Raw genomic sequence first — 26,890 nt, 5'->3', positions numbered from 1 at the left:
CGCAGCACCGCCTGAGGGCGGGGCCGGCGGAGCACAGGGCGCACGCGCACTGCCCCCCCTTCCCGCTGCCCGGGTGAGGCGCCCGACGGGCGGGGCCGGCCGCCCTCAGCCAGCAGCGCGCATGCGCGAGAGCGGCACCGCCGCCGGAGGCGAACGGTCTTCCGGCCCCCACAGCGCCCCGGGCAACCGGCTGGGTCGGCGGTCGCGCTTTGAGGAAGGCTCGGCTCGGCTGAGGTCGAGGAGCAGGTGATTTTGTTCCCGTGTGGTTCAGGAGCCTCCAACGCTTCGTGCTGCTCGAGACACCTCCGCTCCTGAGGTACCTGACGGGCGCGAAGGTCCTGCAGCCGCCACGGCATCCAGCAGTGGTGGCCGTCTTCTGTTTACATGATTTTAGCAAGACAAGCTTTTTATTTGGTTTAGAAAGAGGCTGAAAATGCAATGTCTTTTTAGAACAGCTTTATAATTTTTTTTTTTTACCAGAAGCCCAGCTCATCCCCTGTCCAGCAACGGACAGACAAGGTGTGTAAAGGAAGTAGTTACTGATACACACTTAGGGTTTTAGGTTAATTTATTTTCAGTACCTGTGCTTTGGTACAGGTATTAGTAAAGCTGGAAAATACGCACAAGTATTTTCTCAATGAAAAGACCAACTAATTAAAACAGCTTTATAGCACATAAAAGGCTTTGCTAACAGAATCCACTACCGCATCAGTGCAAATGGTACCAGCAAAAATTCCTGTGATATAAATGTTCATCGATTTTGTTGTAACTCATTTTCCTAAGCTGTAATTTAATGTATTTGAAGAGACTTCAAGGTGTACTGAACTCTTGAAAACATTCAGTGCTTGTGAAAAAAAAGCAGCAAGCTAAACATTCTTCCAGGTCTGAAACTATTATAAGCCCATTTCTTAAAGAAGCACCCATGTTACAGCTCAAGCAACTTATTAATTCATTAAAAAGTACCAGTCACTAAGATCTGTATTATATTACAATCACTATCTTGCAAATGACTACCAGAGTTAAATGCTAGCGCTAATAAAAACTTAAAAAAATACAAATCTCTTACTACCAGTTTTTAAAGATTTGTACAGAACATGTAAATAGGAAAACACTTTATATATGTTAAAATCTAAGTCATTTTTGCAGTTCATTCAGCGTAACCAGGTAGTATTCAGTTGTGTCTGGTTTTTTATGCTTGTGTCCATTTTCAGAACTTCTCGAATCGCCATGGTAGCATAGGTGGATGGGGGAAGGGAAAACTCCATCTTTAGTGCCCTGAATTTACCATCTATCATAAGGGGTAAGAGGAGACACAAAACAAGAAAAAGTTGTTAAGGGCATAAGTAATGCTTATTCTGGATGCCATCTAAACTGGACTAAAATTTTCCACGACCAACCCCCCCAACCCATAAAACAAAACAACCACCAGCACACTCCAATTCACAATTCACAGTGGAATTTCATCAAACAATTTCTTTTTAACATTTTCTTTCAGCAGGAAGCAATGTTTTGGGGGTTTTCTTCTTTTAAAAGCAAAATAAGCTTTTGTTCTTTCAAAAATGAATTCCTAGCCACTCTTCACTTTTTCTGGAAAGTAGTGTCAAATGACCTTGTGACCAGAGTTATATAAAAAAATTTCCATTGAATTCTGTTAAGTATTTGAGCAGTCTCTTATGTTCAGCACGAGTAATACATGCTCAAGCATACAGACAATTTGTGGCTTAATTGCACCTTCATGCATTTCATAGACATTTATTGCTAAGTATTTACTCGATTTTACATATGTCTATAAGAAAATGTAACAGTCAATACAAACCGCTGGAAGAATTGCTCACACTCTTGAGAAATAAGGGTCCTTATTTAGACACCTAACTTCAGATATCTTTAATACCATTGCTTAACAGTCTAGTTAAATGAAAGCTCTTCCTTAAAACAGCTTTTGATATGTAGCAGTTCAAAGCAACAGCCAGATCAAACTTCTATTTTGCAAACATCAGCAGAAAAATCAACTTACCTGTAGGAAGAACTGGTAATGGTTTTCCTTCCAGCTTATCCAAATCTGTAGTAAATAGTGGGATTCTGGGATCATCATATGCAACGACCTCCCTTTATAATATACATAAGATTTTTAAATTTTTGGTTTTAATTATTTAGAATAAAATAATTATTTTATTATTTTATATAAATGTATCTATTTTATTATACATAATATTATTTATTATTATTATTCCAATTTGGCAGTTACAACTGAAATGGAACTTCTAACAAAATAAGGTAAGGCGGCATTTATGGTACAATAACTGGTAAAGCTTTATGTAGAAGACTCGCCTCTGATGAAGATTATAAAAAAAAAATCATAAGTTAGTGAAAAGTTTCTTTGCATAACTCATCTGTTTTCCCTCATGGGCTGTCAGGATTTCCAGCTATACAAGAAGTACAGTTTATGAAATTATGGGAAGAATGGTGTTAACTCTTGGGGGAGGGTGGGCGGGTGGGAAAAGTCTTCATTTTGAAGAAAGCCATCTAAACTTCTTTGAAAGGGCTTAAATACATATTGTACTCTTTCTGCTATTCATTTAACAGAAATCATTCCATATGTAATGATGAGGCTGAAAAAGTAACTGTGAAGCAGATCAGCTTTAAACATCAGCACTAATAAAAATAAAGTGTAAACATTTGTATTTTTTGTCTCCCTCCTAAACCCTCTATTATTTTTTTCTATTATTTCAGTAATCAAGTCTTTCTGCACATTTGTACCATTTGTACAGTCACCTATTTAAAAGGTGTTTATTCAGTTGCCATGACAACTAGGTTGTATTTCTTAACAACAGTGATTTAGTAAGTTTAAGTGATACAAATATTTCTGATTGACAGATAGGTAATTGAAGACCAACTTTCTCATAGCAAGACTACAAAAAAACCTGTTTTGAATATTATCTATCATGGTTTCAACATAAGTAATTATCCATGCAGTGTTCAGGCAAGCCCTTGCAAGGAGTGTAACAACTAGATAGATGTCTTGACACTCATGCGTCACAGAACCAGAGGACCGAGAGGTAAGGCTATGGTTCAATTGCGTAAAAAATGAGGGAAATGCACAGATACTCCTCCCTGCTTATGCTTCAGTCTACATGTACGTCCCGTGGTCAACCTAATGGTTCTTGTACTTAGTCATCCCGCATATACTCTATGCTGTCAATGCAAGTGTAATTTCGTACTTACCAATTGACATTCTGAGGTCGAATGATAATCTTTCTGTATGCTCCAGAAAGTGAATAATCTCTGATCTTATGCCTCATATTGTTGATATCAAGATTGTCAGCTACTAGCATTTTCTTGTAGGCCTCACCAACTGCAAAAGAGGAAAATATTTAATAGGAGAGAGCGTAGTGCAGCCAACTGAAACATTCCTTCCCTTACATTTAGTAGTTTTCAGCATATATGGGATAAATGTTACACAGAAGTTTAAAATTACTTATTGCAGATCTTACTACCTACAATGTTTGCTTCTATAACCTGATTAGTAGAGGCAGTAACCAAGAAAGAATCTTAGCAAATCAAAATTGCAGCTGAAAACAAAATTTACAAAATATGTCATTGACATCTCATACATGCTTTCCAATTATCTAAACTTCCCAAGATCAATCTGAGGTATATGGAGGAAAAAAAAAAAATGGGCCAGACTACCCATTGCTCTATCTTTGAAAAAGCAGCAGAGTGAAATGAGTTAAGAGAGCCCTCTGAAGAAATTAGCCAGTAGGGACCTTTAAGTACACTTGCCAACAGAAGGAGTAATTCTATTAGTGTATTCTATTAGGGAAGGCAATGGAAATACAAGAATATACTGCAGCTAAAATGCTATCTGGTGCCTTTGATTTGCAGTGCAATTGCCAGCATTACTTCATGCAGTTGGGAATTTTAAACAGGAATAGGTTAGGCTTACTGTGGGAAAATTCCAGTATAAATACACTGAATGTAAAAAATAGCAGCTTTTCTTTCCAATCTTTCAAGTCAATGTGCTTCAGAGCCACACCTCATCACAAACAGATCTCTACCTTCCACGTGTTTCAGAGATGGGTGATAAATGGGATCCTAGCTCTGGGACTTAGCTCTGACAGGCAGAGAGTCTCAAGAGACTTGACTGGTCTTTTAAGGACAACCAACTACAAGAGCAGTTCAACCCAATATTGAGGAAAACAAGCATACATATTGGGAGACTGGTTTGGCTAAGTAGGGAACTCATGACTCAGCTCATACGTAAGGACACATGCAGTAGGTGAAAGCTAGGGCCACTACAAAGAAGGAATATACAAACATTGTCCAGGCATGTAGAGATGGTGTTAGGAAAGCCAAAGCTCAGCTAGAGTCGAAATCAGCAACAGACATCAAGAGCAACAAGAGTTAAACTGCAACATCAGGAATGAAAGAATACAAGGAAAATGTTGGCCTGCTGCTAAACGGGGCAGCTGGTCTAATGACAGACATAAGGCTGATGGTCTCAGTGCCTCCTTTGCCTCAGTCTTGACCAGCAAGGTCGCCCAGGCCTCTGTTCCTATAAATAAGGTTCAGGAAAGAGAGGGGCTACCAGTAGTGGAAGAAGATACAGCCTGAGAGAGCTGGCTCACGTCATTGTAAAGCTTTTCTCTATCATCTCTGAAAGATCATGGAGATCTGGGGAGGCCCCAGGCAACTGCAGAAAACCAAGTGTTGCATCCATCTTCAGAAAGGGCAAGAAGGATGATCTAGGGAATTACAGACCAGTCAGACTCGCTTTGGTCCCTGGGAAAAATAATGGAGCTAATCCTCTTGGACATGTTTTCAGGCACACAATGAGAATAATGGTGAGCACAGTTTTACCAAAAGGGGAAAAAGGAAAAGAAAAACCAAAAAACCCACCAACCTTACTGCCTTCTATGATGAAATTATTATACCTGTGGATGAGGGGAGAGCAGTGACTGTTGCCTACCTTGCCTTTCGCAAGGCTGTTGACAGGTTCCCACAGCATCCTTGTATCCAAGGTTAGAACATTACAGTGGGTGGACTGCTAGATGGGTAAAGAACTGTCTGGCTCATCATCTCAAAGGGTAGTCACTTCTGGTTTGAGCTCTACGTAGAAGCTCGTTACAAGCAGAGCTCCTCAAGGAACTGGGATGTGTCCTCTTAAATACCTTTATCAGCATATGTGGATGAGGAGCTGGAATTCACCCCAACAAGGTTGTGGACAAAATAAAGCTGGGATGGCAGTCAATACACTCAAGGGCAGGACTGCCATTCAGAGGGACCTAGGGCAGGCTAGAGGAATAGGCCAAGAGGACCTTCATGAAATTCAGCAAGGACAAAGTCCTGTACCTGAGAGTGATTAACTCCTCTCAATGGTACAGGCTAGGGAGCAACTCTGCTGACAGCCACCTGGGACTCCCAGTGGAAAGGAGGCTTAACAGAACGCCCTGGCAGCAACAAAAGCTAATAGCAACAGGAGCTTAGCCAGTAGCCACACCAAGAAAAACAATTACTGCCCTTTACTGGGCACTCATGAGACTGCACTTAGAATACTGTGTCCAGTACAAAGTAGATGCTGATAAACTTGAATGAGTCCAACAGAGGACCACCACAATGCCCAGGGGTTGTAGCCCATGCCCTGTGAGGAAAGTCTGAGAGAACTGGGCTTCTTTAGCTTAGACAAGAGAAGACTTAGAAGAGAACTTAGAGATTCTTTGTTCTTGAAAGTTTCAGACAAAGTCCTGAGCAAGCTGGCCCAGATATAGCACTGACCTTGCTTTGACCAAAAGGTTGGACCAGATGGCCTCCTGAGGTCCTTTCCAACCGAAATGATTCTACAACTCTATCCCTTAATAATAATGTTCCATACAGATAATTACAGATCACTCAACCTATTCCATTAAATACAATTTAGATCCAATACACTCTATATACAGGAGATGAAAGACATGGGTTTTTTTAATTTTTATTTTTAAAGCATTCATATTGGTTAGTATTTAACTAAACAGATCTGATTCTTTTTCCTAACTTCAAGTGTTTGCTTGGGTTACAAATTCTAGAAGTTTGGTTTGTTTTCTAATTTAAAAATCAAATCATACACTTTTCAATTAACATTTCACCATTTTTTTCCCCTTGTGCTGAGGTAAGTAATTTTGCCTCAGTAAAAAATTTATTTCTTTGGAAAAGCTACTAGCTAAAAAGAAATATGAAGCAAATTTACATTAAATGAAACAAGTTACAATGCATACTATTATTATCACAATGGGAGAGTTTGACAGTAATGTATCAGAGATCTGAAATAGTGTAGGGTTTTAATGGCCACCAAGCTTGCATAGATCTAATCTTTCTTTTAAGAACAATCTTGAAGCAGACTTACATTTTCAGAGTAAGTACTTACATTTTCATAAGTAAGTACAGGTCAGACTTACTTTTATGCTTTGGATAAATAACATCAAATCCAGGCAATGGCATCACTACATCGTGGATGGTGTAGTTATCAACATCTCCTTCTTCGATATGAACAGCTGTGGCTACAACGGGACGGAAAAATGAAGAGTTACCAGTATGGATGCCTGTGACAGTTAACATTAGCTAAATTTAAAATAAACCATTTGATTGAAACAAGCCTACTTTAAGAGGGATAGCTGCTGTCTTTTATGTCCACTTAATAGACAACATTTCCAAGAAAAGAAGTAACAGTCTTCAAGGCTGTCACAGTTACCGGCAGAATCACAGCCTGGTTTCCAGTGACTTTTAGAGCTGACTGAACTAAGGACTGCTAGATGAACAGTCCCCTTACCAGGCATCAGGCAAATATGAAGGAGAAATACTGTGGATATTCTCAACCCAGGGAAATGCCAGAGCAAATCCAAGTAAAGAAGTTTTAACTGAGTGGAGCCTCTGCTTTCCAAGATACTAATGCAAACAAAAACAACTGCGGTTAAAACATTCATAACATCCTTCCATAGTTCTCTATAGCTCAACTAGGTTTGAGTTAATTCTTGAAACAATCAGTCCTTCATAGTCTCTCTTCCCTATCCAGCTATTTGGAAAAACAAGTAAACCAACAGCTCATGGAAGTGTAATATCTACCTTCCGATTCCTTGCAAATTTGACTAAAACTGGCCAATGGATTCAGAAATCACTGGACCAAAATGGGTGAGAGGGAAGAGAAAGTATGTAAGCAGTATCACATAAACAGATACGTGTCTTGCTTTCCTAAGAATTTGAACTACACAGCACCACTGGCTTTTTGTTTGTCTGATTTTACCTCCTTTAAGTGTGAGATCTCCTGGTACAGCTCTAAGCCCGTATTCTTCTATTCTCTTGCTCACCATATTATTCCATACATAACTCTGGTAGCTATGAATATACATTAAACGATTATTTCTTGGTATCTAAAGGTAAAAGGCGGGGGGGGGGGAAAGGGAAACATTAGAAAGATGTATTTTTAGTTTTTTCCTCTCAATCATAACCAAAAAGGCATATATTTGAAATGTTACCTTCTCCAGCAACATGACTAACACAATTTCTTGGTATACAGATTTGATTTTTGTTCATTATTTGGGAAAAGGTTATGTGAAGAAATAATGCTTTTATACATTTGAAATCCACACAAAAAAACCCTGTGCTTAAATTAAAAAAAAACAAAAAAAGCTGTTTAAAATTTTTTTAGTATTCAACAGCTCATCAAACACATGGGGCTACTATAAAATACTGAATTCATACTCAGCCTCCTGAAATCTTAAGTAAACTTTGCAGATGTGAAAGCACAGTGTTATTCTAATTATCTTCTCCATAAATACGAAATTATTCCTCAGCTCCTACAATGGGCCCAGTAGTTTGCTGGTGATGAGGTATTTTCTCCAAAGACTTGATCTTGATTACAGTACTTGAAAATGACAGTGAACCCACCATCTCTATGCCACACTGATTCCTTAGCACACTATCAGTTTGATTTATACTTTTAAAGCAACAGAAAAGCTCTAATACTGAACTTCTGCACAATTCTCAGATCTGTATTATACATGGTTACTAAGTATAACTCTATTGCTTCCAACATACCAGAGAGATTGTTGTATAAATTGGAAAGCTCATTATGCATACATTAATTACAGTTGTTGTCAGTTACCGTGCAGCAGTACTTCAAGCAAAAAGGCAGGATACATGTGAAGATTTTACACTTAACCTTCTACTCATCAAACATCTATGAGTCTATTTCAAATTCATCACGATACCATCAAAAGAGCATTTATTCAAGTAAATACCCCACAGCACTTTTACACTCACTATGCCAAATGCAGAGATTATGTTCTTCATTCCATACTTTAAGAGTCCGCGTAGAAGCTGTCCTTCCACACACCTTTTTACGGGTAGTTTCTTGAGGGCTGCTGCTGGATCTTTAGTCTTTGCCCATTCTTCTCTGCATTTTACTAAGTATCCCTTTTCAGCTAGAATGAGGATGTAAAATAAAAATATTTTAACTACAAACCACAACAAAAAGCATCCATCTCACCTTTGGTTAAAACAGTTGAAAAATTTAAGTTTCAGTCATGGTAATTACACAGAATCACAGAATAGTTGAGGTTGGAAGGCTTCACGTGGAATCTGAGCAGACTCTGTGTACAAGTATTCAGGTCCCTTTTCACCCCCACTGCAAGAAACTGCACAGCAAGGAAAGAGAAGCAGAAAGGCAGAGAGTCTGAAGATTGCTTCTCCATTGCTAAACTGGCTGAAGTTTAGCACGTACAAAGCTCATAAATGTCCTTTCTAATTAAAAGAATGAAAATCTAAAAGTGTTTTTCCTGAACATGCAATTCTTGGAGGAGGAGAGGCAGAAATACTTGATGTATCATTTTTCAGTCCTTACCTCCTGGTCGTGGTTTTAATATCAAATCCATTACTTCATTCCAATTGTTCTGTAGAATAGCTCTAAGATTCAAACAGTAAAGTTTATTAAGAACTGACTAAATATATTTTAAGGAGATTTAGCCAACTTATCCAAGAAAAGAAGTATTAGTATTTAGATTTATGCAATATTAAAAGTAGTGGTATTATGCAAGATACCTGCTAAAGCAAGTTCAGAAACAAAGTTCTTTCTTGAATCTAAAATTAAAACTGGCACATGCAATATGCTAGAAAAACATTCCCAAAAATACATTAGAAGTTATACAGGGATAAAAATAAAATTTAAAAAAAGAAAAAAAAAAAGGATGAAAACAACACATACCTGCCAATTTGATACGTAGGAACAGCTGTGGTTCCAAATCTTTGCATTCCATAGTAATTAATGAATCCAATTTCCCTGAGAGAGTGCATTGCTTGCTCTATCTGGTCATCAGTTCCTGTTATGTTTCTAGTATTTAAAAAAAAAAAGTTATAGACAGATTATTAAGGGCTTACAGTATTTTTTGATCCCCATAATATTAAAGCTCAATATCAACATTATACAGCAATTATCAAATTCAACAGACTCCTGCCAATAGAAGGACTTTTCTTCTTTTTTGTGACACAGGATGTACTGATATCCCTTACCTATTTAAAGAAAAAAAATTCAAACAGAACTGTCTAAATACATACTAACATATTACCTAAGAACAACAGTGAAATGGTTCCCTTGCAGTTCTCCTAATTTCAGTGGATGGTTCTTGTAACTGAAATTTCCTAATTTGAAGTTCATCAAACATTTATTCAAATGAGCAAGTCTTTGTGCAGTGATTCTAAAAAGAAAAAGACAACAGTGACCAACCTATGCTTAGAAAATCAGTTAAATAAATATAGAAATGCCAGCATTTCAAAACAAAAAGCATTGAGTCCAGTTTCCCCCATTTTCTATTTTTGCCTTTTCAAAGTATTTTAATGAAATACCTAGAAGAAAAGAGCAGATAATTCTTAAGGCTACTTACAAGAGAAAAGGTATACCATGACAAAGACCGTTAGTACTGTCTTTTCACATCTATGTTACAGTATGCACTCAAAAAAAAGTATGTTGCAATACTGATGTATACTGTACCCCACAAGCTGAATTCTGCTTTATTTGAGTAACTACACCATGAATACACTCCAGTTAGCACAGTCATAAACACAGAGTTAAGTAATCAGCCACTGTGTAAGCTTAGTGCAGATGAAGGAGTATGAAATCAATCTGTCACTGATATCTGTCATTTTTGTTGCAAGTACTTTTGGAAGCATACCCCGTTCTTTGCATCACCAAGCTGCTCTTTGACACTTCCACTAAAATTTATACCAGGATAGACAAGTTTATCAACTAGCATAGCCAGCATACTCAGCTCAGAGCGGGCTGATAAATGGCAACGTCTCCCCTCCTACACCATCCTTCTCCAAGGCTGAGCAGGAGAGTCGGGTACTGTGGCACTACCGAACTGACACCACAAATTAGTACGTTCCCCCCCCAATCAATGCTTACAACACATCGAAGCTCTTGGCCCCAACATTAAATGTGACCATGTTAAAGTAAACAGAACAGCACCTGAGATGGCTACATCACAAGTTTGGTTTAATTGTCATCACTTTGCAAACTTGCCTTGCAGCAACGAGAATCTGGGGCTTCTCACGATTCACAAATTAATAATTCATTTTATATGTGCAAACCACTGGGAGAAAAAATAGGAACAATTAAGAAGTGAATGCCCTCCTTTTAACAAGGGTTTGATCAAATTTCTGACTCTCAAACCTGGGAATTCCTCACTTGAGGAGTGTGGTTTTCAAAGAGTTGTAAATAGTAGTCTAGGCAGAATATTCCAGCTAGCTACACAGATACTGTAATATATGACTGCGAGGCATCCATCCTTCTCAGTTATGGATGTAACACAAATTTCAAGTGCCCAGAAACCATATAATTATCTTGGAATATGACAAAATAAATTTTATTTTATCTTAGTAGGCGACTTATGAGAGTAGGTTAAGGCAGCAAAAATTCCTCATCATTTTTTGCCCCTTCTGGCTACTCACAGATGAGCAAAGGCAGTGGTTAGCCTCCTCTGGAGCTGTTCAGTGAGAAAGAAAATAGGATTCCAGCTAGAGGAAGGGGGAAACAAAAATCAGGAAGGAAATGGGACGTAATTTTCACCATGTCATTCCGTTTTTCTGCTGTTGCACAGGAGCCATGCAGCGTAAGAGCACGTAGGCAATTCGGCCCACTGCTTCAGCCAAATACACGTATCCAGCCTATGACTCGGAGCACCATTGACTGAAAATACTAGCAATCACCATGGAATAAAAAAGGATTATAGCATCTTCATTAATACATGTGCTTTACAAGATCAGCACCTGAATCCGCCATTTGTGTCACATGCATACTGAGTCTTCAGGGTATTTAGTGAGATATTCAAGTTATCACAGTAGGAGTGCAAATACTCCAGTATATTTTCACTTACCTAAGAACAGCGATCTCTTGAACTGTTATAGCCCTTTTATCCTTAGTTCCCATGTAGGAAAATATGTTTGGCTTGACTCTTAAAAGCAACAGTAACAGATATTACGTATATTAAAATAGCCACAGATTGAACATAATTTTCAGCATAATTACTAGAATTATTAATCTTCTATATTAAAAACAGAAAATATACATATATTCTCCAGGACTAGGCTACAGTTTGACACCCCTGAATGTGTGTGACATTTTCTAATCTCATCTACAAGTTCACAAAACACAGGGAAACATCTCTGTTTTAATTATATATAGACAGATTCACTTTTACCCCAACTGTGCTTTCAGAATATGAGCTTTGAAGTACTTCTTTATATACATCCACTCAATGCACAAATGTGCAGCCACCACTAATTTCACTAAAAAAAAATTCACGTCCATTTCTTCCTTAAACTTCAAATAACATCTGTTTGAATACCATGCATGCACATTATGTGAGAATATGATAAGTTAATTTAAAATTTGATCCATTTCTTTCCTTGAGAGAAAAATTTCCTTTCCTTTCCACTTTGTACTTTACAGTCTGTTACACAGGGAATATTTCCAGTCATTCCAGCTATGGGCACCAGGGGGTAGCAGGATTGCCATTACATACATTTTTCCATCAAACTATGCTCCTACCATTCTGTTCTCAAGTACAAATACTAGTAGTATACTGGTTAGAATCTAGATTACAAACATTTATTTTCGGACGGGAAGGGTGAGGGCAAAGGAGGGGAGAAGTGGGGAAGATTCCCTATGAGTAGATCACTGAACTGACCCAATTTTACAATAGTCCTTCCTCTGCAATTCACTGTGTTCACATCACGCCTTTGGCAAATGTTTTTGTGCTGCACTTGATGGGGTGAAAGGAACAAAGACTTTGTTGCCATGGAGAAATTAATACATAGAACAACAGTTTATCAACTGTAACTGCTTAGGAACTGATCAGCATATTATCACAACAATATCTGACAGGTTCATAACATACTTGCATATATTCACACGCTGGGAAAAAAACCTGGCTTTTAATTCAGGTTACGCACATTGAGGCTATAAGCAGCCGAGCCTTTCTCAGATCAGCCAACTTCAACTGTGGACCTTTTTCCATTGAAGTAGTAGGGTGCAGGCTTTTAAATTTCTTGGTATCGTTTTGTTCCATTCTCACCTCCTTCCAAAACTTACAAGCTTCAATTTGAGATTCTAAAATAACTTTTTTTTTTTTTAAACAAAATTAGGCAACACTTGTGTTGCTCTTACATAATTCTGAAGCATACCATTTACAGTAACATGAAACATGCCGGGGGAGGACTGCATGCTAGCCAGGCTGGCAGAAACAACAGCCTTACCTTAAAAATTTGGATAGGACATTAATGGCATCCATAGTATCCTTGTTCTCCTTGTACAGTACAAAGTGGCAGTAGCTTCCCCTAGATTTTGGCCAAGAGTGTTTTCTTGGATCTTTAAAAACAAAAGGTTAACATTTGTTAGGTGTCATTTCTTTAATTTAATTAATATCTTTGCTATTGCAGCTACATTTAAAACAAATATGCAAGAATCAACTTCTGCTGATTTCCATCTGCTTTTTTTTTTTAAAAAAAAAAAAAGAAAAAAGTGAATTACTGACAGCAAAAGCTCTAAAGCACATTGAAAAAGACCTTCTCCCTTCCACTGGGCTGTAAACTTCTCTTTAATCAATTCTGTCACCTAGAAAATCTTGAATGAAATGGTGAAACAGTTCCTTTGCCATGAAATTATCTAAAAATATACCCTAGTCATATAATTGCCATATTGCCTGATTAAATTTCTCAAAAACATTATCATTACACTTGACTTTCAGCAATAAAAGCCCCTCTACATTTCATTTAGTGCCTTCTATAATTAATAGATGAGGACCATTGGAGCCCTGTTTGTGGCAAGACTACAATTATTATTTATAGTAATATATTCTAATATATTCTTTATTTCTGTAGGATTTTTTCTGTACGTCATACAAAAGCATGGGTCGTATCTCTACGAAAGCCTAAAAAAAGTATACTCAGAAAAAATTTAAGGTGAATTTTTTTTACAAGTCCTATGGGAGAGAGAAATCTGGCACAATAGAGACATTAACAAATAATTCAAGCCAGATACTGTTTAGAGATTGCCAGAGGGAAAAATAACTTCAGCTCCTGCAGACTAACAACTGATTTACAATTCTGTACAATTATTTGGCGTTTTCTGGAGAGGGAAGAAAACTGTCAATGTATTTGTCAAGCTTTTGTTGCACATAAAAGCCTCCAGAGATAAAACTCTCCTTTTACAATCATCCACTGTTGATGGCATTACTGGGAAGGGGATTGATTCTACACAGGTTTAGCAACCAATTTTGTGGTGCTTTGTTTATCAATTCTTTGTTTTGTAAGAACAAAACTAAGGATTTGTTTTGTTTTAAATAAGAAGTCCCTCATCTCTTGGTAGCCACCAAGCAGGCATTCCTGGTTTTGTACAAAAAGGCCTTAAGCATCTTTCATAACTGCAAAACCTAACTGAAAAAGCCAGTCCTATTCCAGTATATAAACACCAATGCAGGAAGTTAGTTCTTGGGAAATTTTGCTCTTTTGGTTCACGTTAGTTTAATAAAGCCCAGATATCCCACACAGACAGTGAATATGTTCAATTTTCATGGAATTTTCTGGTAAAAGATAATTATTCTTACTTTTTTTTGAGGAGCTGCCATCCATACACACACTTTTGCAACAACAATTTCACATGCTACAGTATAAAATACCATACACGTAGGTTTTAATCACTTAAAAATTATTGCAACGCTTGCCTTGTACCATCAGTTTCTAAGCAAAGCCCCTGCTATGGATTTTCCTAGGACCTAACTGAGCGGTATGGTCCAAAGCTTGTCAAGAGACCTCATGCTCCTGCTGGTCTCCCTTCTGAGCCACCACTGCTCTTAAAGACGATCAATGAAACACTGCATTCAGCCTGAAGAGTAAGATCCTTCATGAAGAACTCAGTAATTAGAAGGGAAGAGAGGAAGAGAGAGCGTGATTCTCAAGGAAAGTCTTCTCCAGCTGGAATCATTCTTTAAATTTAACTAATCCATCTTGCACATGGTCAACACTCTTCAAAAAGCGAGCCCTAATCTGGGCTAGACTAAGAGGACTCTACAGATACTATATATACCAAAGGGCTCCTCATGCTTTGGGCATCACAGCCCTGTGCCTATCCATTGCACTGCCAGCCATGCTGAGTACTGGGAGGCTGCAGCTACAGTCCCGATAACCATTCCTCACCCAATACTTCAAAGTACTCAACTGGACAGATGGACCAGAGGGACAGTTTGCAGTCCTTATTGCTATGTTTCAGAGTCACGTTACATTTTTGACAATAAAATTGTATTTCCGAGCCCTTTTTCCAAACCTTTTGCTGCAACTCGAGGGCTGGAAGCTCTTTTTTAATATCGGGATGTATGATATATACTTTTAAAGTTGTATAAATACAGTCTGAAATACAAGGCTGAAGGGCAAAGGCTTGGCTTAATGAAATCAATGGAAAATTTACCATAAATGTCAAACAGCATCATCAAAACTGATAATTCACATCACTTATTACTGGCAGACTTTCTCTGCACCGAATGACTACTGCCTATACTGCACTAGGAAAAAGAGGAAGCACAAGCCCAATTCTTGGCTGTTTCAGGGAATTTTAAGCATTACTTATGTGTAGGGTTTTTTAATTGTCACTAGTTTGGCCAGTCTTGTCGCTATTTAGGAGATCGTAATGGTTGGCATTTCATTTTGTTAGCATGAAATGTCAACATCTCTTACCTGTTGCAGTTCTGACCTCTGTCCCAATGCATAGCATAAAGAGCACAAAAGAGTAGCATTTAATTTTTAGACTATTGAAGGGTTTTTAGAGGTGAACATGCAGGTTTATGGTTATGGGATTGTTTATGCTTTAGAGAGCATCCAACAGTTAGGTGGTGGATGACAGCAATTTAGACAGTTATGCAATGGAATCGTGCAGAGGCAAACAGTGAACATATGGAAAGCTTCAATCGGAGACGCAACAAACTTCATTTGTGGACAATGATGAAACAGCATTTTACTGACAATTTAGTAAGGCAGTATTTTAAGTATTTTGGGTGTAAACTTACTATAGACACAAAGCAGCTTCTAACTTTAAATTTTAGGAAAGTATGTTTGGTAACCTTTTACATGATCAACAAAAGTAATCAGATATCTCAGCTAATATTCAAATATTCTACACTTCTGAAATGTGTTTTGCCTGGGGAACCCACTCAGGACTAAGACGTGTTAGTGGCTATATAAACACGAAAGATAAATATAATCCTGACTAAAAAGAACTTGCGCTCTTAAATCCTACATTCATAAGCATTTACACACACTCACTGAAACTGCACACATCACCACCAACATGCACAGGTGTTTGTAGCATCACAACTTAAGAATCCAAGTTTAAATAGATGATGCTCCTCTGCATCACAAGATGGTGCCCCAGATAATGTTTTAATCCTAGAGACACATCACTAAATTCTTTTCAGTGTATTTCAAATACTTAAATTCTTTTATACAGTATCTCGTAAATCAGACTGGTCAGCTTAATAACAACCACTTGATTGTAGCAATGGTTAAAGAATAGAAGCAGCAGAAGGAAAAGGTGGAGGTAAAACCATTACAAACCAACAGAGAACAAAACTGGCTGAGGAGAATTTTGTGCTGGTAAGTATACATACTCCATGCATAAAGCATGCAAACATACAAATTTTCTAAACACGGTTAAACAAGATACATAAACACATTATAATTGTACCAATTGCTTAGAACAAGCCTTAAAAAATAGTAACTAAATTCAATGTGGAGATGGTGTTATTTCCAACTTTAAATTATCTTATCTCCTTATCCTTTCTCCATCTCCTTCATCTTTAAAATGAAAGGGCTAGGTTTACATACTGTCATTTGTAGTAGGTTGACATGACATAAGAATGCAATCAGTTTAAACCAAACCAAGCCTTAATACTTGTTGTTAAACGTGCAACATTCTGCATGTAGACAATCCTCTCAACTTACAGTAGCAACAAATTTGTAATAACATTAAAAGATGTAGAACACGTGAATTTATCCTCAATAACCAAAACAGTATTTGGCAAGATTAAGGTGGGTAACACTTCATTTTGAAAATCCTTCATTACTTTGATTATTCCAAAATAGTAACTGTGATTTATAATGAATAAAGACAATTTTCTGCAAATATAATTAGCCTTGGAAGCAGAAGTAGCCTTAAAGATCATGGTAAATATATTATGTTTATATAAAACTCTAAGTCTGAGAAAACAAATAGGTGCTTGTCTCTATTCAAGTCATTGAGAACTTTGTCATGGATTTTCAAAACAGTCAAGATTACACTGACTGTCAGCGTAATGTACACATTTCAACTACAACCTCTTACTTCCACAATGCAGACTTACACATCCAGGTAAGTTCATGAAAGCTAAGTTCAAACAATACTGAAAATAAAGCCCCTACTTTGCCTATTCCCACTGAAATAGCAAAAGATCCTCTCACTTCTAACATGGTTGTATTTGATGAATGATTTGGAAAGAAAAACAAGTAGAAATTTAAATCTGAGACACTCCTTGTGTTCCTAGTCACTTTAGATGCACAGTATCAGTTGCAAAGAGGAAAAAGCAAAGCCAGATTACATTAGGAGGTATGCTCCACTTGAAGGACTTACTAACGATTTTTATTTTGGGGATAATTTTAGCATTTACTTTACTCAACTGCTGTGATACTGAAACTCACTTGCCAGTGCTTTTTTCCCAGCAGCATGATAAGCAATAATGTATTTTTTTCCATCTCGATCTTCTGTTTTAGTCTCCAGTCCAGGAAACAAGGACTTCACAGCCTGATGGATAACTGTTCTTTTTTCTTTGGTGTCTTCAACTACCTGTGTTAATATACATGCATGCAAAAATCAAATAAAGTAATACAAATGGGGAGGGATTCTCTCAGAGTTAAATTTTGCATGCTTAAAGAAAACCTACCAAAACACACTAAATAGGTATACTTTTAATAGTCTGGCCTACTTATTAAAATTAGTTTGAAAAATAAATAACAACTCTGCTACAAACCCCAGTCTCAACATTCACAAAAGAAAATTCTCAAGATTTATTCCCCTCTCCTGTGCTTAATAAAATTCCCTCTTCTAATGAAACCTCTGGCAAAATGAAGTTTTTCTATATGCATTAAAGGAAAAAAAATGGCTAGATAAGATTATTTAATGTGTGAATGCTTATTTGAAATTACCAGATTTAATCCTACTCATCTCTGTGTCCCAAATTTAGCTCAACAGTTATTCTTCAAGTATATGGAATATTTGGATGTTTAAAAATACCAAGTCTTAATTTCATTTTGTGCCTTCTTATTTTTCTTGTTACAGAAGAGCGTATTTATCTTCTTTTCCATTAAATCACTAAACACTGACCTCGAAAATAGTCTTTCATCAGGATGGATGTTTCATTTAATCCCTCTTACATAATTATCCTATAAAAGACTACTAGACAGAAAACCAAAATACTGCAAGAAAATTTAACACCACAGAAATTAAGACGTGTATTTAAGTTCACATGTACAGTCCCACCAAAATCAAAATGACAACTCATGTGCATGAATTTGAATACATCTGTAAGGCTTTACAGAATTGAACTCCACGCTGGAAACATTTTGGTATTACTTGTTGCATCATCTTCAAACTGCTCTTATACCTTACATGCACTAGAAAGCACACACCTTCCACTCACACACTCTCTCATCCTCCTCCCCGACCCCAAACTTCGTAACATTTATTAATTTTACCTCTATGGCAACACTAGTTTCCTTATTCTTAAGAAGCTGGAGCTCCTCTAAACGCTGCTTGTCTTCGTCTGACAAAACTGTAAATGTTTCTTCTGATGGGTCCTAATACATATTTGGGGGAGGAAAAACAAACATCCAATAACCCTCAACTTTCAGCCTTTTAATGTTTTAGCTTAAGAAGTGTAGCCATTACCGAAGCTTTACCTCAAAATTTACCTCATCATCCACTGGAACAGAAAAGTCATCTAAATGGCTCACACGTCCATCTTTGCCTATTTCATGGACAACAAAGTCTGAGTATCTAATAGGAAGAAACACACATTAAAATTGTAATTAAAAAAAAAAAAAAATCTCACATCACAAAGTCCTTTCCCAAGAAGCTCTCATTTGTTAGCAGAATTCATTCAAGAATTCTGAATTCACATAATTCATATCACATATTCACACATAATTCAACTCATGTAAAAGAAACGTCAAGCATGACAAAGCTGTACCTATTCTCACCCTGCAGAAAGGTACCACGAGAACACAGAAGAAAGTCTGACATTTCTAAACACAGCAGACTTCTTTGCAGATAACCGAACACCTGCTGTAGTTATTCTGAGTCATTTTCTCACTAGCTTGCAGAGATCAGTAATGCATATCCTCAACCCCAGTCATTACGGACAATTAAGACTCTACTGCATTGCTACCACATGAACACATCTGCACTAACTCTGTCTCTTCAAATCACCTGCAGAATAAAGTGCATGTGAGCCACTCTTTAAGGAAAGCAGGACAAATTCAGCTGTTACGTATATTCAGTTATAGAGAACATCTTTCAAACAGTTACTCTGCATACTCTATGATAGCAACGAAGAATTTGACTGTGACATTTTCGATCAAGTCACTATGACCAATAACAAAAACATCCTGACTTTAACAGAGCACTGACAGTCTATGTTGCAATTGCTAAATGATTTTTAAGTAGTATCTGCTTGTAAAGGGAAAAAAAAGAAAAAGAAAAAAATTCATAGTCTGTGAATGTTGAAAGATGAATAAAACTTCACCATGGGAATCTTTCTACTGTATCTCCCCCAAGCCTCTGTTTGCCATTCTTCTGTGCAGCCATACATCGTATTGGTAGAATTCACTCCTGAGGAGTCTTATGTGTCCTCTCTCTTACTATCTGTAGCTGTTTAGACATGCTAGTGACTGGTCCCATAAAACCGCCAGGACTAAATTAATGATAGGTATTATAAATCAGGATCAAAGAAAAACCATGAGCCCACAAACATTTCTACCACCCAGCTACTTTTGGCCACCTCCGTTCAAAACTGGCAGATTTCCCAGAAGGAGCTTCAGCACAGACTGTGTTCCCCAGTGAAGGATTATGCTAGCTGCTTAATGCTGCATATAAAAATTAAATACATACATAATATGTACACATCACTTTATTATGTAAAATGATCTATCTATGAAGCCAGTATTTAAAAACAGGGACTTCTTGGTGTGTAAAAGCACCCTTAACTGCTTTGCTAAGTCAGGGCAACAATGATTCTCACTTCAGTGAGTTTTTGTATTTGCATTCTCTTTTATTCAAAGATGTTATTTAATTTAAAAAACCTAGAAGTTTCATTTAAAAAAAGCTACTAAAACTCAAACATCGTATTAAGTATATAATGTAAAATTCCACACCCTGAGTTATAAAATCCCCTTTTATGTTTTGTAAATGACGTTACAACTGATCAGACTTCAATTTAAAGCCTAATGGACCACCTGACAATATACATGTTTAAAGACATTAGCACAATAAAGTCAGGGAAAAGCAAAGAACCACCAAAGAGGGATGGTTTCAATACCGTTCTCCAGTGCATCTTGTATCAGCACAAAAGGTGCGTGTACTGCATAAGGTTTTATGCTGTATGCTGCTGCCAGAGAGCAAGACAAATAGCAAAGGTCAGTGTAATCATGTATTTCTATCCATACACAGCTTCTTTCTTCAGAGCTCCACTTGACAGGAAAGAAGAAAGAAAAAAGAAAAGGAAAAAAGAAAAGAAAAACAACCCAGAGAAGTCCCAAATTAAACCTTTCTTTCAGTCTCAGCACTAGGAAAAGTGATGAACTTCCCAAGTGGCCGCACATAATCCAGTTGCATCCTGCGAGTCAGAAAAGGCAAATGGAGGACAACAGCTGCTTAACACAAAGAATTAACATACATAACAAGACAAAGAGTTACCTCTCTTTTAAGATTCCAGAAAACCCTTTATGAGAGCTAACAAATTTAGTTATGCCAACATCACTTTCTGTCAGTCCATGCTTCATCATGTCTGCAAAGCTCTCTGGATCTCCATCTTCATCACTGTCCTCTAGTTCCTCATCTTCCTGCTCCTCACTTTCCTCATTGGGGATTATTTCATTTTTCGTGTCCTCAAGCAGAGATTTGTCAGGTTGTTCGGTTACAGTCTCAATGCTCTGCCCAGAGTCGTTCCCTGTCTTAGGCTTCTCTGAGATCTTCTGTCTTTTAATTTCGTCTGCATTAGCCACATCATCCTCAGAGCGAGGACGTTTCAAGGATACACTATTCATTTCTACAGTTTCCATGTTTAAGGCACAGTGTAGGACAGAAAGCCCCGAGGAGCAAGAAGAATGGCTTATTTCCTGTCTGTTTAAGAGCAGTATCAATACATAGTCTCTTCACTCCAAGGACTCTGCACCCTGCAACAGTTCAGGAAAACCACATGACTTTCTGCATTTTTAAGTTAAACATCAAGTAAAGATTTTGTACAGCTAGAAACAATATGTACTTGGGAAGAGAGAAGGGAGATGTTAAAGGGACTTAATACCCACCCAAGGCAGCACGCACGTTAGGCTACAGAAGAGCGGGATTCAATACTACACCAACCATTTACCACCATCGTCACCCTTGCCAACTCTTACTACAGCTGCATCCAGCCCTGCGCACACAGGCTCTGCTGTCGAGAGCAATTTAGTGCCTAAGAAACTTTTTGTTCCCAAGCCTTCTGTTAAACATGACTACTCTCAATTATTCCTTGTTCTACCAAGATTTCATCTTGCAAGGATTGGGAGAGGATGGCTCGATTCCCCCAAACCTGAAATCTCATCTCTTCTAACACACACAATCCCACATGGAAGTCAAGGTGGCAGCAATTCAGACCAAAAGATAAGAGGGATGAGATAACAAAATCATTGAATGAGCGGGACAAACAAAACAAGAAGGAAGTGAAATGATCTCTGAGAAAAACATGACTACTCACGCTGGCGGAGCAGAGCTCCGACTCTTCCCTGGCAACTTGAGCTGCCACCTTTGCGTCAGCAGAAGTAGTACCTTCAGATCTGAAAAACAGAGGAAAACTAACTCTTTGAGGAAGTTTTAGCCAAAAAAACCCAACTATGAAAACATGTATGAATGTGATCATTTCAGAAACCAGCTGCCTCTGAACCCAAGTATCAGTAGTTAATATAGGAGCAGACACTACTCGGACAGACAAGTTAATAACAAATAAAATGTAAAAGTGTTACTGTGCTAGTGACATAACACGCTATTGCTATTTAGCAAGCTACAGCAGAGAAGTTTGGGTTTATTTCTATGTTTATGAAAGGAGAACAGAGTTCCTATAATTAGGCAACAACAGGACCTTTCTCCCAACATCACCCAACTGGTGATGGGTGATGGGGTGATGGCGCTGGGGATAAGTCGCAGGTTTTGGTAGCAGGGGGCTGCATGGAGGAGGCCATCAACTGCCCTGTGCTGGTCATGACCGTTCCAGCTGGCTCCATAACGGTCCAAACCCACCGCCTGCCAAAACTCCAACTCATCAGATGAGCATGCAGTGCCTCTGCTCCGGCTTATTTAAGAATGGGAGGAGCTGCCAGTGGCAAAAAGCGCAACGGGAAGCATAGGAGGCGTGTGACAGAGCGCTAAAAAAAGACAAGGGGGGAGGCACAGGGAAGGGGACATTGTTGAGGATGCAGTTGGAGATGCACTCTTGGAAGGAAGCTCTCCACACCAGAGCAGGGACATCCCTGAGAGGACTGCAGCCTGTGAAGGTGCCCATGCTGGGGCAGGGACACTCTTGAGGAGACCGTGGCCTGTGGAGGGGCCCACATGGGAGCAGAAGAAATGAGAAAGAAGGAGCAGCAGAAAGAAACCTCCATGCACCAACCCCAAGCTCCTGCACCACCGCTGCCCCACCCAAGGGGCGGAGCGTAACCTGTGGGGACAACCAGGGGAGGGGAGACAAGGAAAGCCGGGGAGGGGAGGAGTCCGGAGTGAAGCGAAGGGGGAGGAAAGGAGTTTTCCCCAAGTGTTTGTTTAACTGGTTGACTCACTAGCCGAATCAGTAATTAGAAGTTTATGTTAACTGGCAATAAATTAAATTAAATTTCCCGAGTCAAGACAGTTTAGCCCACAACAACAGGCAAGTTTCTAAATTAATAGGATTCAACTGTTGCTAAGAAATTAATCTAGGCACAGAGCAGTATTTTAGAGCCACACACATCATCCTGTATTATTTCTGCAGTCACTAGATAGCATATTCTATTTAATTTTAAAGGGTACGTTTTTAAAGGAAGACTCATTACTAACTCAATAATCACCACGTGCTGGGTTGTTAGCTGTTACCAGTTAGCTGTTAGCCACTGCTGATTTCATTGCCTGGACTTTCCATTGTGGAGGTCACAAACTTAGGGTAAAGACGCAGAAACAACTGTTTTAGAAACACCTGAAATGTTTTGCTCAAGTGAAGAATTGAAAATGGACGCTAGAAAAAAGAATGGACAAAATGGAAATAAGAAGAGACTTATTAAAAAGTGTATTTGATGCCTGAAGAGAGGAGTGACAAAACACATGCAGAAGAAAGCAGAACAATTAGCAAATCAATGTACCTTCAAGCAGAAAGCACCAATTTCAGTTTGTCCTCAAATATAAACAAAGTACATTAAATCCTTCTTTAAAAATAAAAAAAAATTAAAAATCGTATGCAAGAGAAGCAATTCACCAGCATTTCCAGATTCTTCTCCTATGTTCCCAAATTTACAGAGCCCGGATTATAAAGCACTGACGTGGAAAAGGCTTCTTAGATGGCTTGTGAATGTCTTCGCATGGTGAACAAAACACCGCTCAGCACAGTGGAATCCTCTGAGACACCTGCCAAAGGAGTTAACAAGACAAAACAATAAAATTGTAATACCTAGTTATTGAACGATACAAACTGTTAGAAGCATTTAACATTGGGCACAAATACTCCAAAGTTGTCAGATACGGCCTATTCTCACAGCAGAGGAATGACTCACATACAACAAAGTACTATCCTGTGCCAAATGGTGGCCGTCATCTGGGAAAATTTCGGCAGGATAATTACTTGAAGGAGCAAGTTGAAGTGAGTGGGGCACACACTGTCTCACTTGTACAGATCGCTACTGAGAGGCGCCTATTATTTTTTGACAGCTGCTCAACTGTCTCGCTCCTTTTCCTAGCAAACAGGTGTTTCCATAAAAGCCAGAATCTGCATAAACAGCAAGTCCACAGCAATTTCCACAGAGACCACGTTTTAGCAAAGACTGAATTTACTACTACAAATAAAGGGCTTGATTCTCCCCAGCAAGAAATGCTGAGAGATGACTTCTGGTGTGGTACCTGCCAGGCAGACGCACAGGCTGTTGGGGGCTATTGGGAACTTCCCACTTAAAACAATAAATAAAAGAGCAGGCGCACGCCAGCGCTAGGTACGAAGCTGGTTTCTCATGAGACGAGGCAGATGGGATTAAAAGGCGACCGATGAGAGGGCACGATGATACAGCAGCGCCCGAAAGCAGCCCAATCGGGCGGGCGCAGGAGGCAGCGGGGAACCCGCCCGGGTGCAAGAAGCGTCTCCCGGCCAGGCGGGCTGGGGACCCGGCAGCGGGTCGGCACCCGGGCGGGGATTTCGCGCAGGGCTAGCGGGCCGGGCAGCCGCGGCCGGGCAGCCGCAGCCGGCAGCGCTCCGGGAGGGCCGGGCCGGAAGAGCGGCGGCAGGTCCCGCGGCCCGGCTCTGCTGCTGCCAGCCCCGGGGCTGCCGGGGCAGGGCGAGAGCAAGCGAAGGGGCCGGGGCAGGCAGGGGCCGGGGAGGAGGCAGGAGGAAAGAGCTGCCGCTGGGATCCCGCCACCACGCGGGTGCTGCCCGCCCGCCGCGGGAGCCCCGGAGCGGGAAAGCCCGGCGCAAGCGGGGGGGAAGTTGCCCCGAGGCTGAGCACCCCCCCCTCCCCGCCGCCCTGGCCCCACGCCCGGGCTGGGAGCTGGAGCTGGGAGCTGGAGCTGGGAGCCGGCCCCGCCGCGGAGGCCGCGGCTCCCGCCCGCCCGCCCAGGAGCCCTGGGCGGCCGCGGCTGCCGGGGGAGGGCGCGCCTCCGCCCGCCGCCGGGCAGGAGCCGGGGAGGGGGTGCGACTTACCGGCACGCCGGCACGGGAGGACGGGCCAGGCGCCAGCGCCGCGGGGAAGGTGGCGGCGGCGGGAGCGAGCGGCGCGGGCCCGCCCCAGCACCGCGTGTGCGGAGGCGGCCTCCTGCCTGCGCCCGCCCCCGGCCGGCCCCGCCGCCGCAGCGGCCCGGCCGCGGGGAGCGCTCCCGCCCGCCCGCCGCAGCCATTTGCCGGCGGCAGCGCCTCCGCGACCCGGCAGACCCTCGCAGAGCCACCGCTTTGCGGTACGGGGCTCGGCCGCGCCTCCCGGGGGGAAAGCAGCGCACACCCCCCGGCGCTGGCCGCCGGACTGGGTCCTGAGGCGGAAGGAGGGAGGTGCCATTCGCAGGGCGCCTTGCACCAGCGTAATCCTGTTTAATTACAGAGTTTGCAGGCCGGACCAGCCGCACGGGTGGGCGGTGGCGAGCGGCGGCCCCGGGTGCTGCCAGCGAAGGCAAGGGGGGTGCGGGCGGGGAGGAGGTGGTACCCATGAGGGGCTGCCCTTGCGCAGGCTTCCGTCAGCTCTGGTCTGCTGAGGTGTCCTTTGACAGTAAAAACCGGTTTGAAGCATCTGGGGGAAGCAGACAAGAATTTACAAAAGAACAGCCACTCTATAGAAAAAGTTTAATTTCCGAAATACAGCTATAGCCAAAGCAGGGAGTCGTGTACACGAGATAGTGGCTTTCCTGAGCTCCCCTAACATTTGAAACAGATTGCACTAATTGAACATTAGCCCCAGGACGCTGGCATGTTTGAGTACCACTTCAAAACCTACACCATATCTATGCAAATCACGCTACCATTTTAAAATGGCTGGATCTGTACTATGAGTCTTTTCTGACATTGTCAGAATGTCATCTTCTACCCTCCTTTCTATTTTAAGCAGTAGTGCAAAGAACATCTTTTCATTAACTTCAACAGGTATGATTTGTCTTTACTTTTAAGACCCTTTGTGTCATATCTTAATCCTAGCCAGCCTCAGAGTTCCTCTTTGCCAGGCTATTAACACCACTCCTTAGTTTCTTCTCATTGCAGTTAGAAAGGAAGGAGCAAAGATGTGTGGCTACCCTCAGTTCTGAGCAGAGATGGATCCATAGAGGTTTATTTTACCAAGGGCTAGGGGATCAAAGCTGTGTCTTTATCACAGAGCTTTAGTTTACCCTCTGTCCACCCCTCACACCTGGAATTTAAATAACCTACTAGAAACCAGTAGGGGTATCAGGAATGGGTTTAATGTCCTCCTGTGAATAGGTCAACAGGACTGGAAACAGTGATAGAGATTAGCGATCGACAAGGCAGAGTACGGTACTTCTGAAGACTGTAGCATCACTGAGGAATCCAGAGCTAGGACTACTATTGTCCAACTGCCTGGCTGTCTCGGTGGTAGGGGAAATACGAAAAGAGCTATGTGTCGTTTGAACATTGCTGTCATCTGACCAATTACTACAGCCGCAGTATGTAGATGTTGAAAGGTAGTTCCTTCACCTCTCCCAGGCAAAGACATATTATCTGGCTGAAAATATCTGGCTAGGGGGATCCTTCAGCAAGAATTCTACCAAGCATTGGTCCAACTTTTTTCCTCATGTAACTTTTTGCTTCTTTCATCTTGCACAGGAGAAGTTCCCTAAAATACTTATTTTTCCTCCTCCAAATTCCTACATTAAGTACCTCCCTGTTTACAAAATCCTTGTCAGTAATTAAGTAGCTTGTATGTTACAACCTGTGCGTGGTATGATAATTACCCTACTGTTAGTTCTCCCTGTTGACTATGTTCATCTATCATCCATTACCATTAGCTTGGATTGAACAGAATTTGGAGTGGTATGAAGTGCCTCACATAGCGAAGAACCAGCATTTTGAAGGACCTGCAGGTGCTACCACAAGGTAAATAGCTAATAATATCATTACTATGCATTTCTCAAGTTTTCTAATATATTCAGCAAAGTTTATTACTCCTTTCTCAATACCAGTAAGCAATCTCCGACATATTAAAGAACTATTTGCCTATGCCTGAGAATCTACAGACAAAATCCTTGAGACCATCCTTCCTATGGTTCAGGGGCTGGAAGGAGGGAATCGCTAGTTCTGCTTCTGAGATAAAACTGAGCCATTCCGACCATCAGTACTTAAAAGATGGCATGCTCGGTCACCTTCTGTTA

The 26,890-nt window shown here is 40.3% G+C and overlaps 1 protein-coding gene and 1 long non-coding RNA gene across 20 annotated transcripts; one reads left to right on the top strand and one right to left on the bottom strand.

Annotated features, from left to right (window-relative positions):
- The first annotated feature begins 133 nt into the window (after nucleotides 1-133).
- LOC142080150 (uncharacterized) lies at nucleotides 134-17,397 on the top strand. 7 transcript variants are annotated; one of them, XR_012672889.1, is made up of 4 exons: nucleotides 134-519; nucleotides 2,242-2,274; nucleotides 2,875-3,056; nucleotides 17,317-17,397. It is a non-coding gene; the product is annotated as an uncharacterized LOC142080150 (long non-coding RNA). The 7 variants fall into 7 exon arrangements; XR_012672891.1 differs by lacking the exon at nucleotides 17,317-17,397 and adding an exon at nucleotides 6,525-7,277; XR_012672890.1 differs by lacking the exon at nucleotides 17,317-17,397 and adding an exon at nucleotides 6,462-6,544 and having other exon boundaries at nucleotides 2,974-3,056.
- On the bottom strand, nucleotides 551-24,828 carry PUS7 (pseudouridine synthase 7). Of its 13 annotated transcripts, none has more exons than XM_075144970.1 (20): nucleotides 24,726-24,828; nucleotides 23,185-23,446; nucleotides 22,886-23,060; nucleotides 21,555-21,633; nucleotides 20,516-20,994; nucleotides 18,502-18,598; nucleotides 18,298-18,399; nucleotides 17,245-17,389; nucleotides 12,778-12,889; nucleotides 11,397-11,474; nucleotides 10,972-11,037; nucleotides 9,591-9,719; nucleotides 9,230-9,355; nucleotides 8,870-8,931; nucleotides 8,290-8,450; nucleotides 7,271-7,397; nucleotides 6,429-6,530; nucleotides 3,223-3,352; nucleotides 2,015-2,106; nucleotides 551-1,288 (listed from the first exon to the last, which is right to left on the bottom strand). In XM_075144970.1, the coding sequence occupies exons 5-20, from the start codon at nucleotides 20,878-20,880 to the stop codon at nucleotides 1,152-1,154; spliced, it is 2,031 nt and encodes a 676-aa protein (XP_075001071.1). In that variant the 5' UTR covers nucleotides 20,881-20,994; nucleotides 21,555-21,633; nucleotides 22,886-23,060; nucleotides 23,185-23,446; nucleotides 24,726-24,828; the 3' UTR covers nucleotides 551-1,151. The 13 variants fall into 13 exon arrangements, with proteins under 13 accessions (XP_075001071.1, XP_075001079.1, XP_075001098.1 ...); XM_075144978.1 differs by having other exon boundaries at nucleotides 22,922-23,060; XM_075144997.1 differs by having other exon boundaries at nucleotides 23,298-23,446.
- Nucleotides 24,829-26,890: the final 2,062 nt, after the last annotated feature.

The sequence above is a fragment of the Calonectris borealis genome, chromosome 1 (genome assembly GCF_964195595.1).
Source record: "Calonectris borealis chromosome 1, bCalBor7.hap1.2, whole genome shotgun sequence".
NCBI lineage: Eukaryota > Metazoa > Chordata > Aves > Procellariiformes > Procellariidae > Calonectris > Calonectris borealis.
Note: the sequence above shows the minus strand (reverse complement) of the source record. Positions and strands in the feature narration are given on the sequence as shown.

Coding starts and splice junctions, on each gene's coding strand:
- PUS7 (XM_075144970.1), bottom strand. CDS start 20,880: ATGGAAACTGTAGAAATGAATAGTGTATCCTTGAAACGTCCTCGCTCT. Junction 8,451..8,869: donor ATTAAAACCACGACCAGGAG/GTAAGGACTGAA, acceptor TCCTCATTCTAG/CTGAAAAGGGATACTTAGTA. Junction 2,107..3,222: donor CGACCTCAGAATGTCAATTG/GTAAGTACGAAA, acceptor TATATTATAAAG/GGAGGTCGTTGCATATGATG.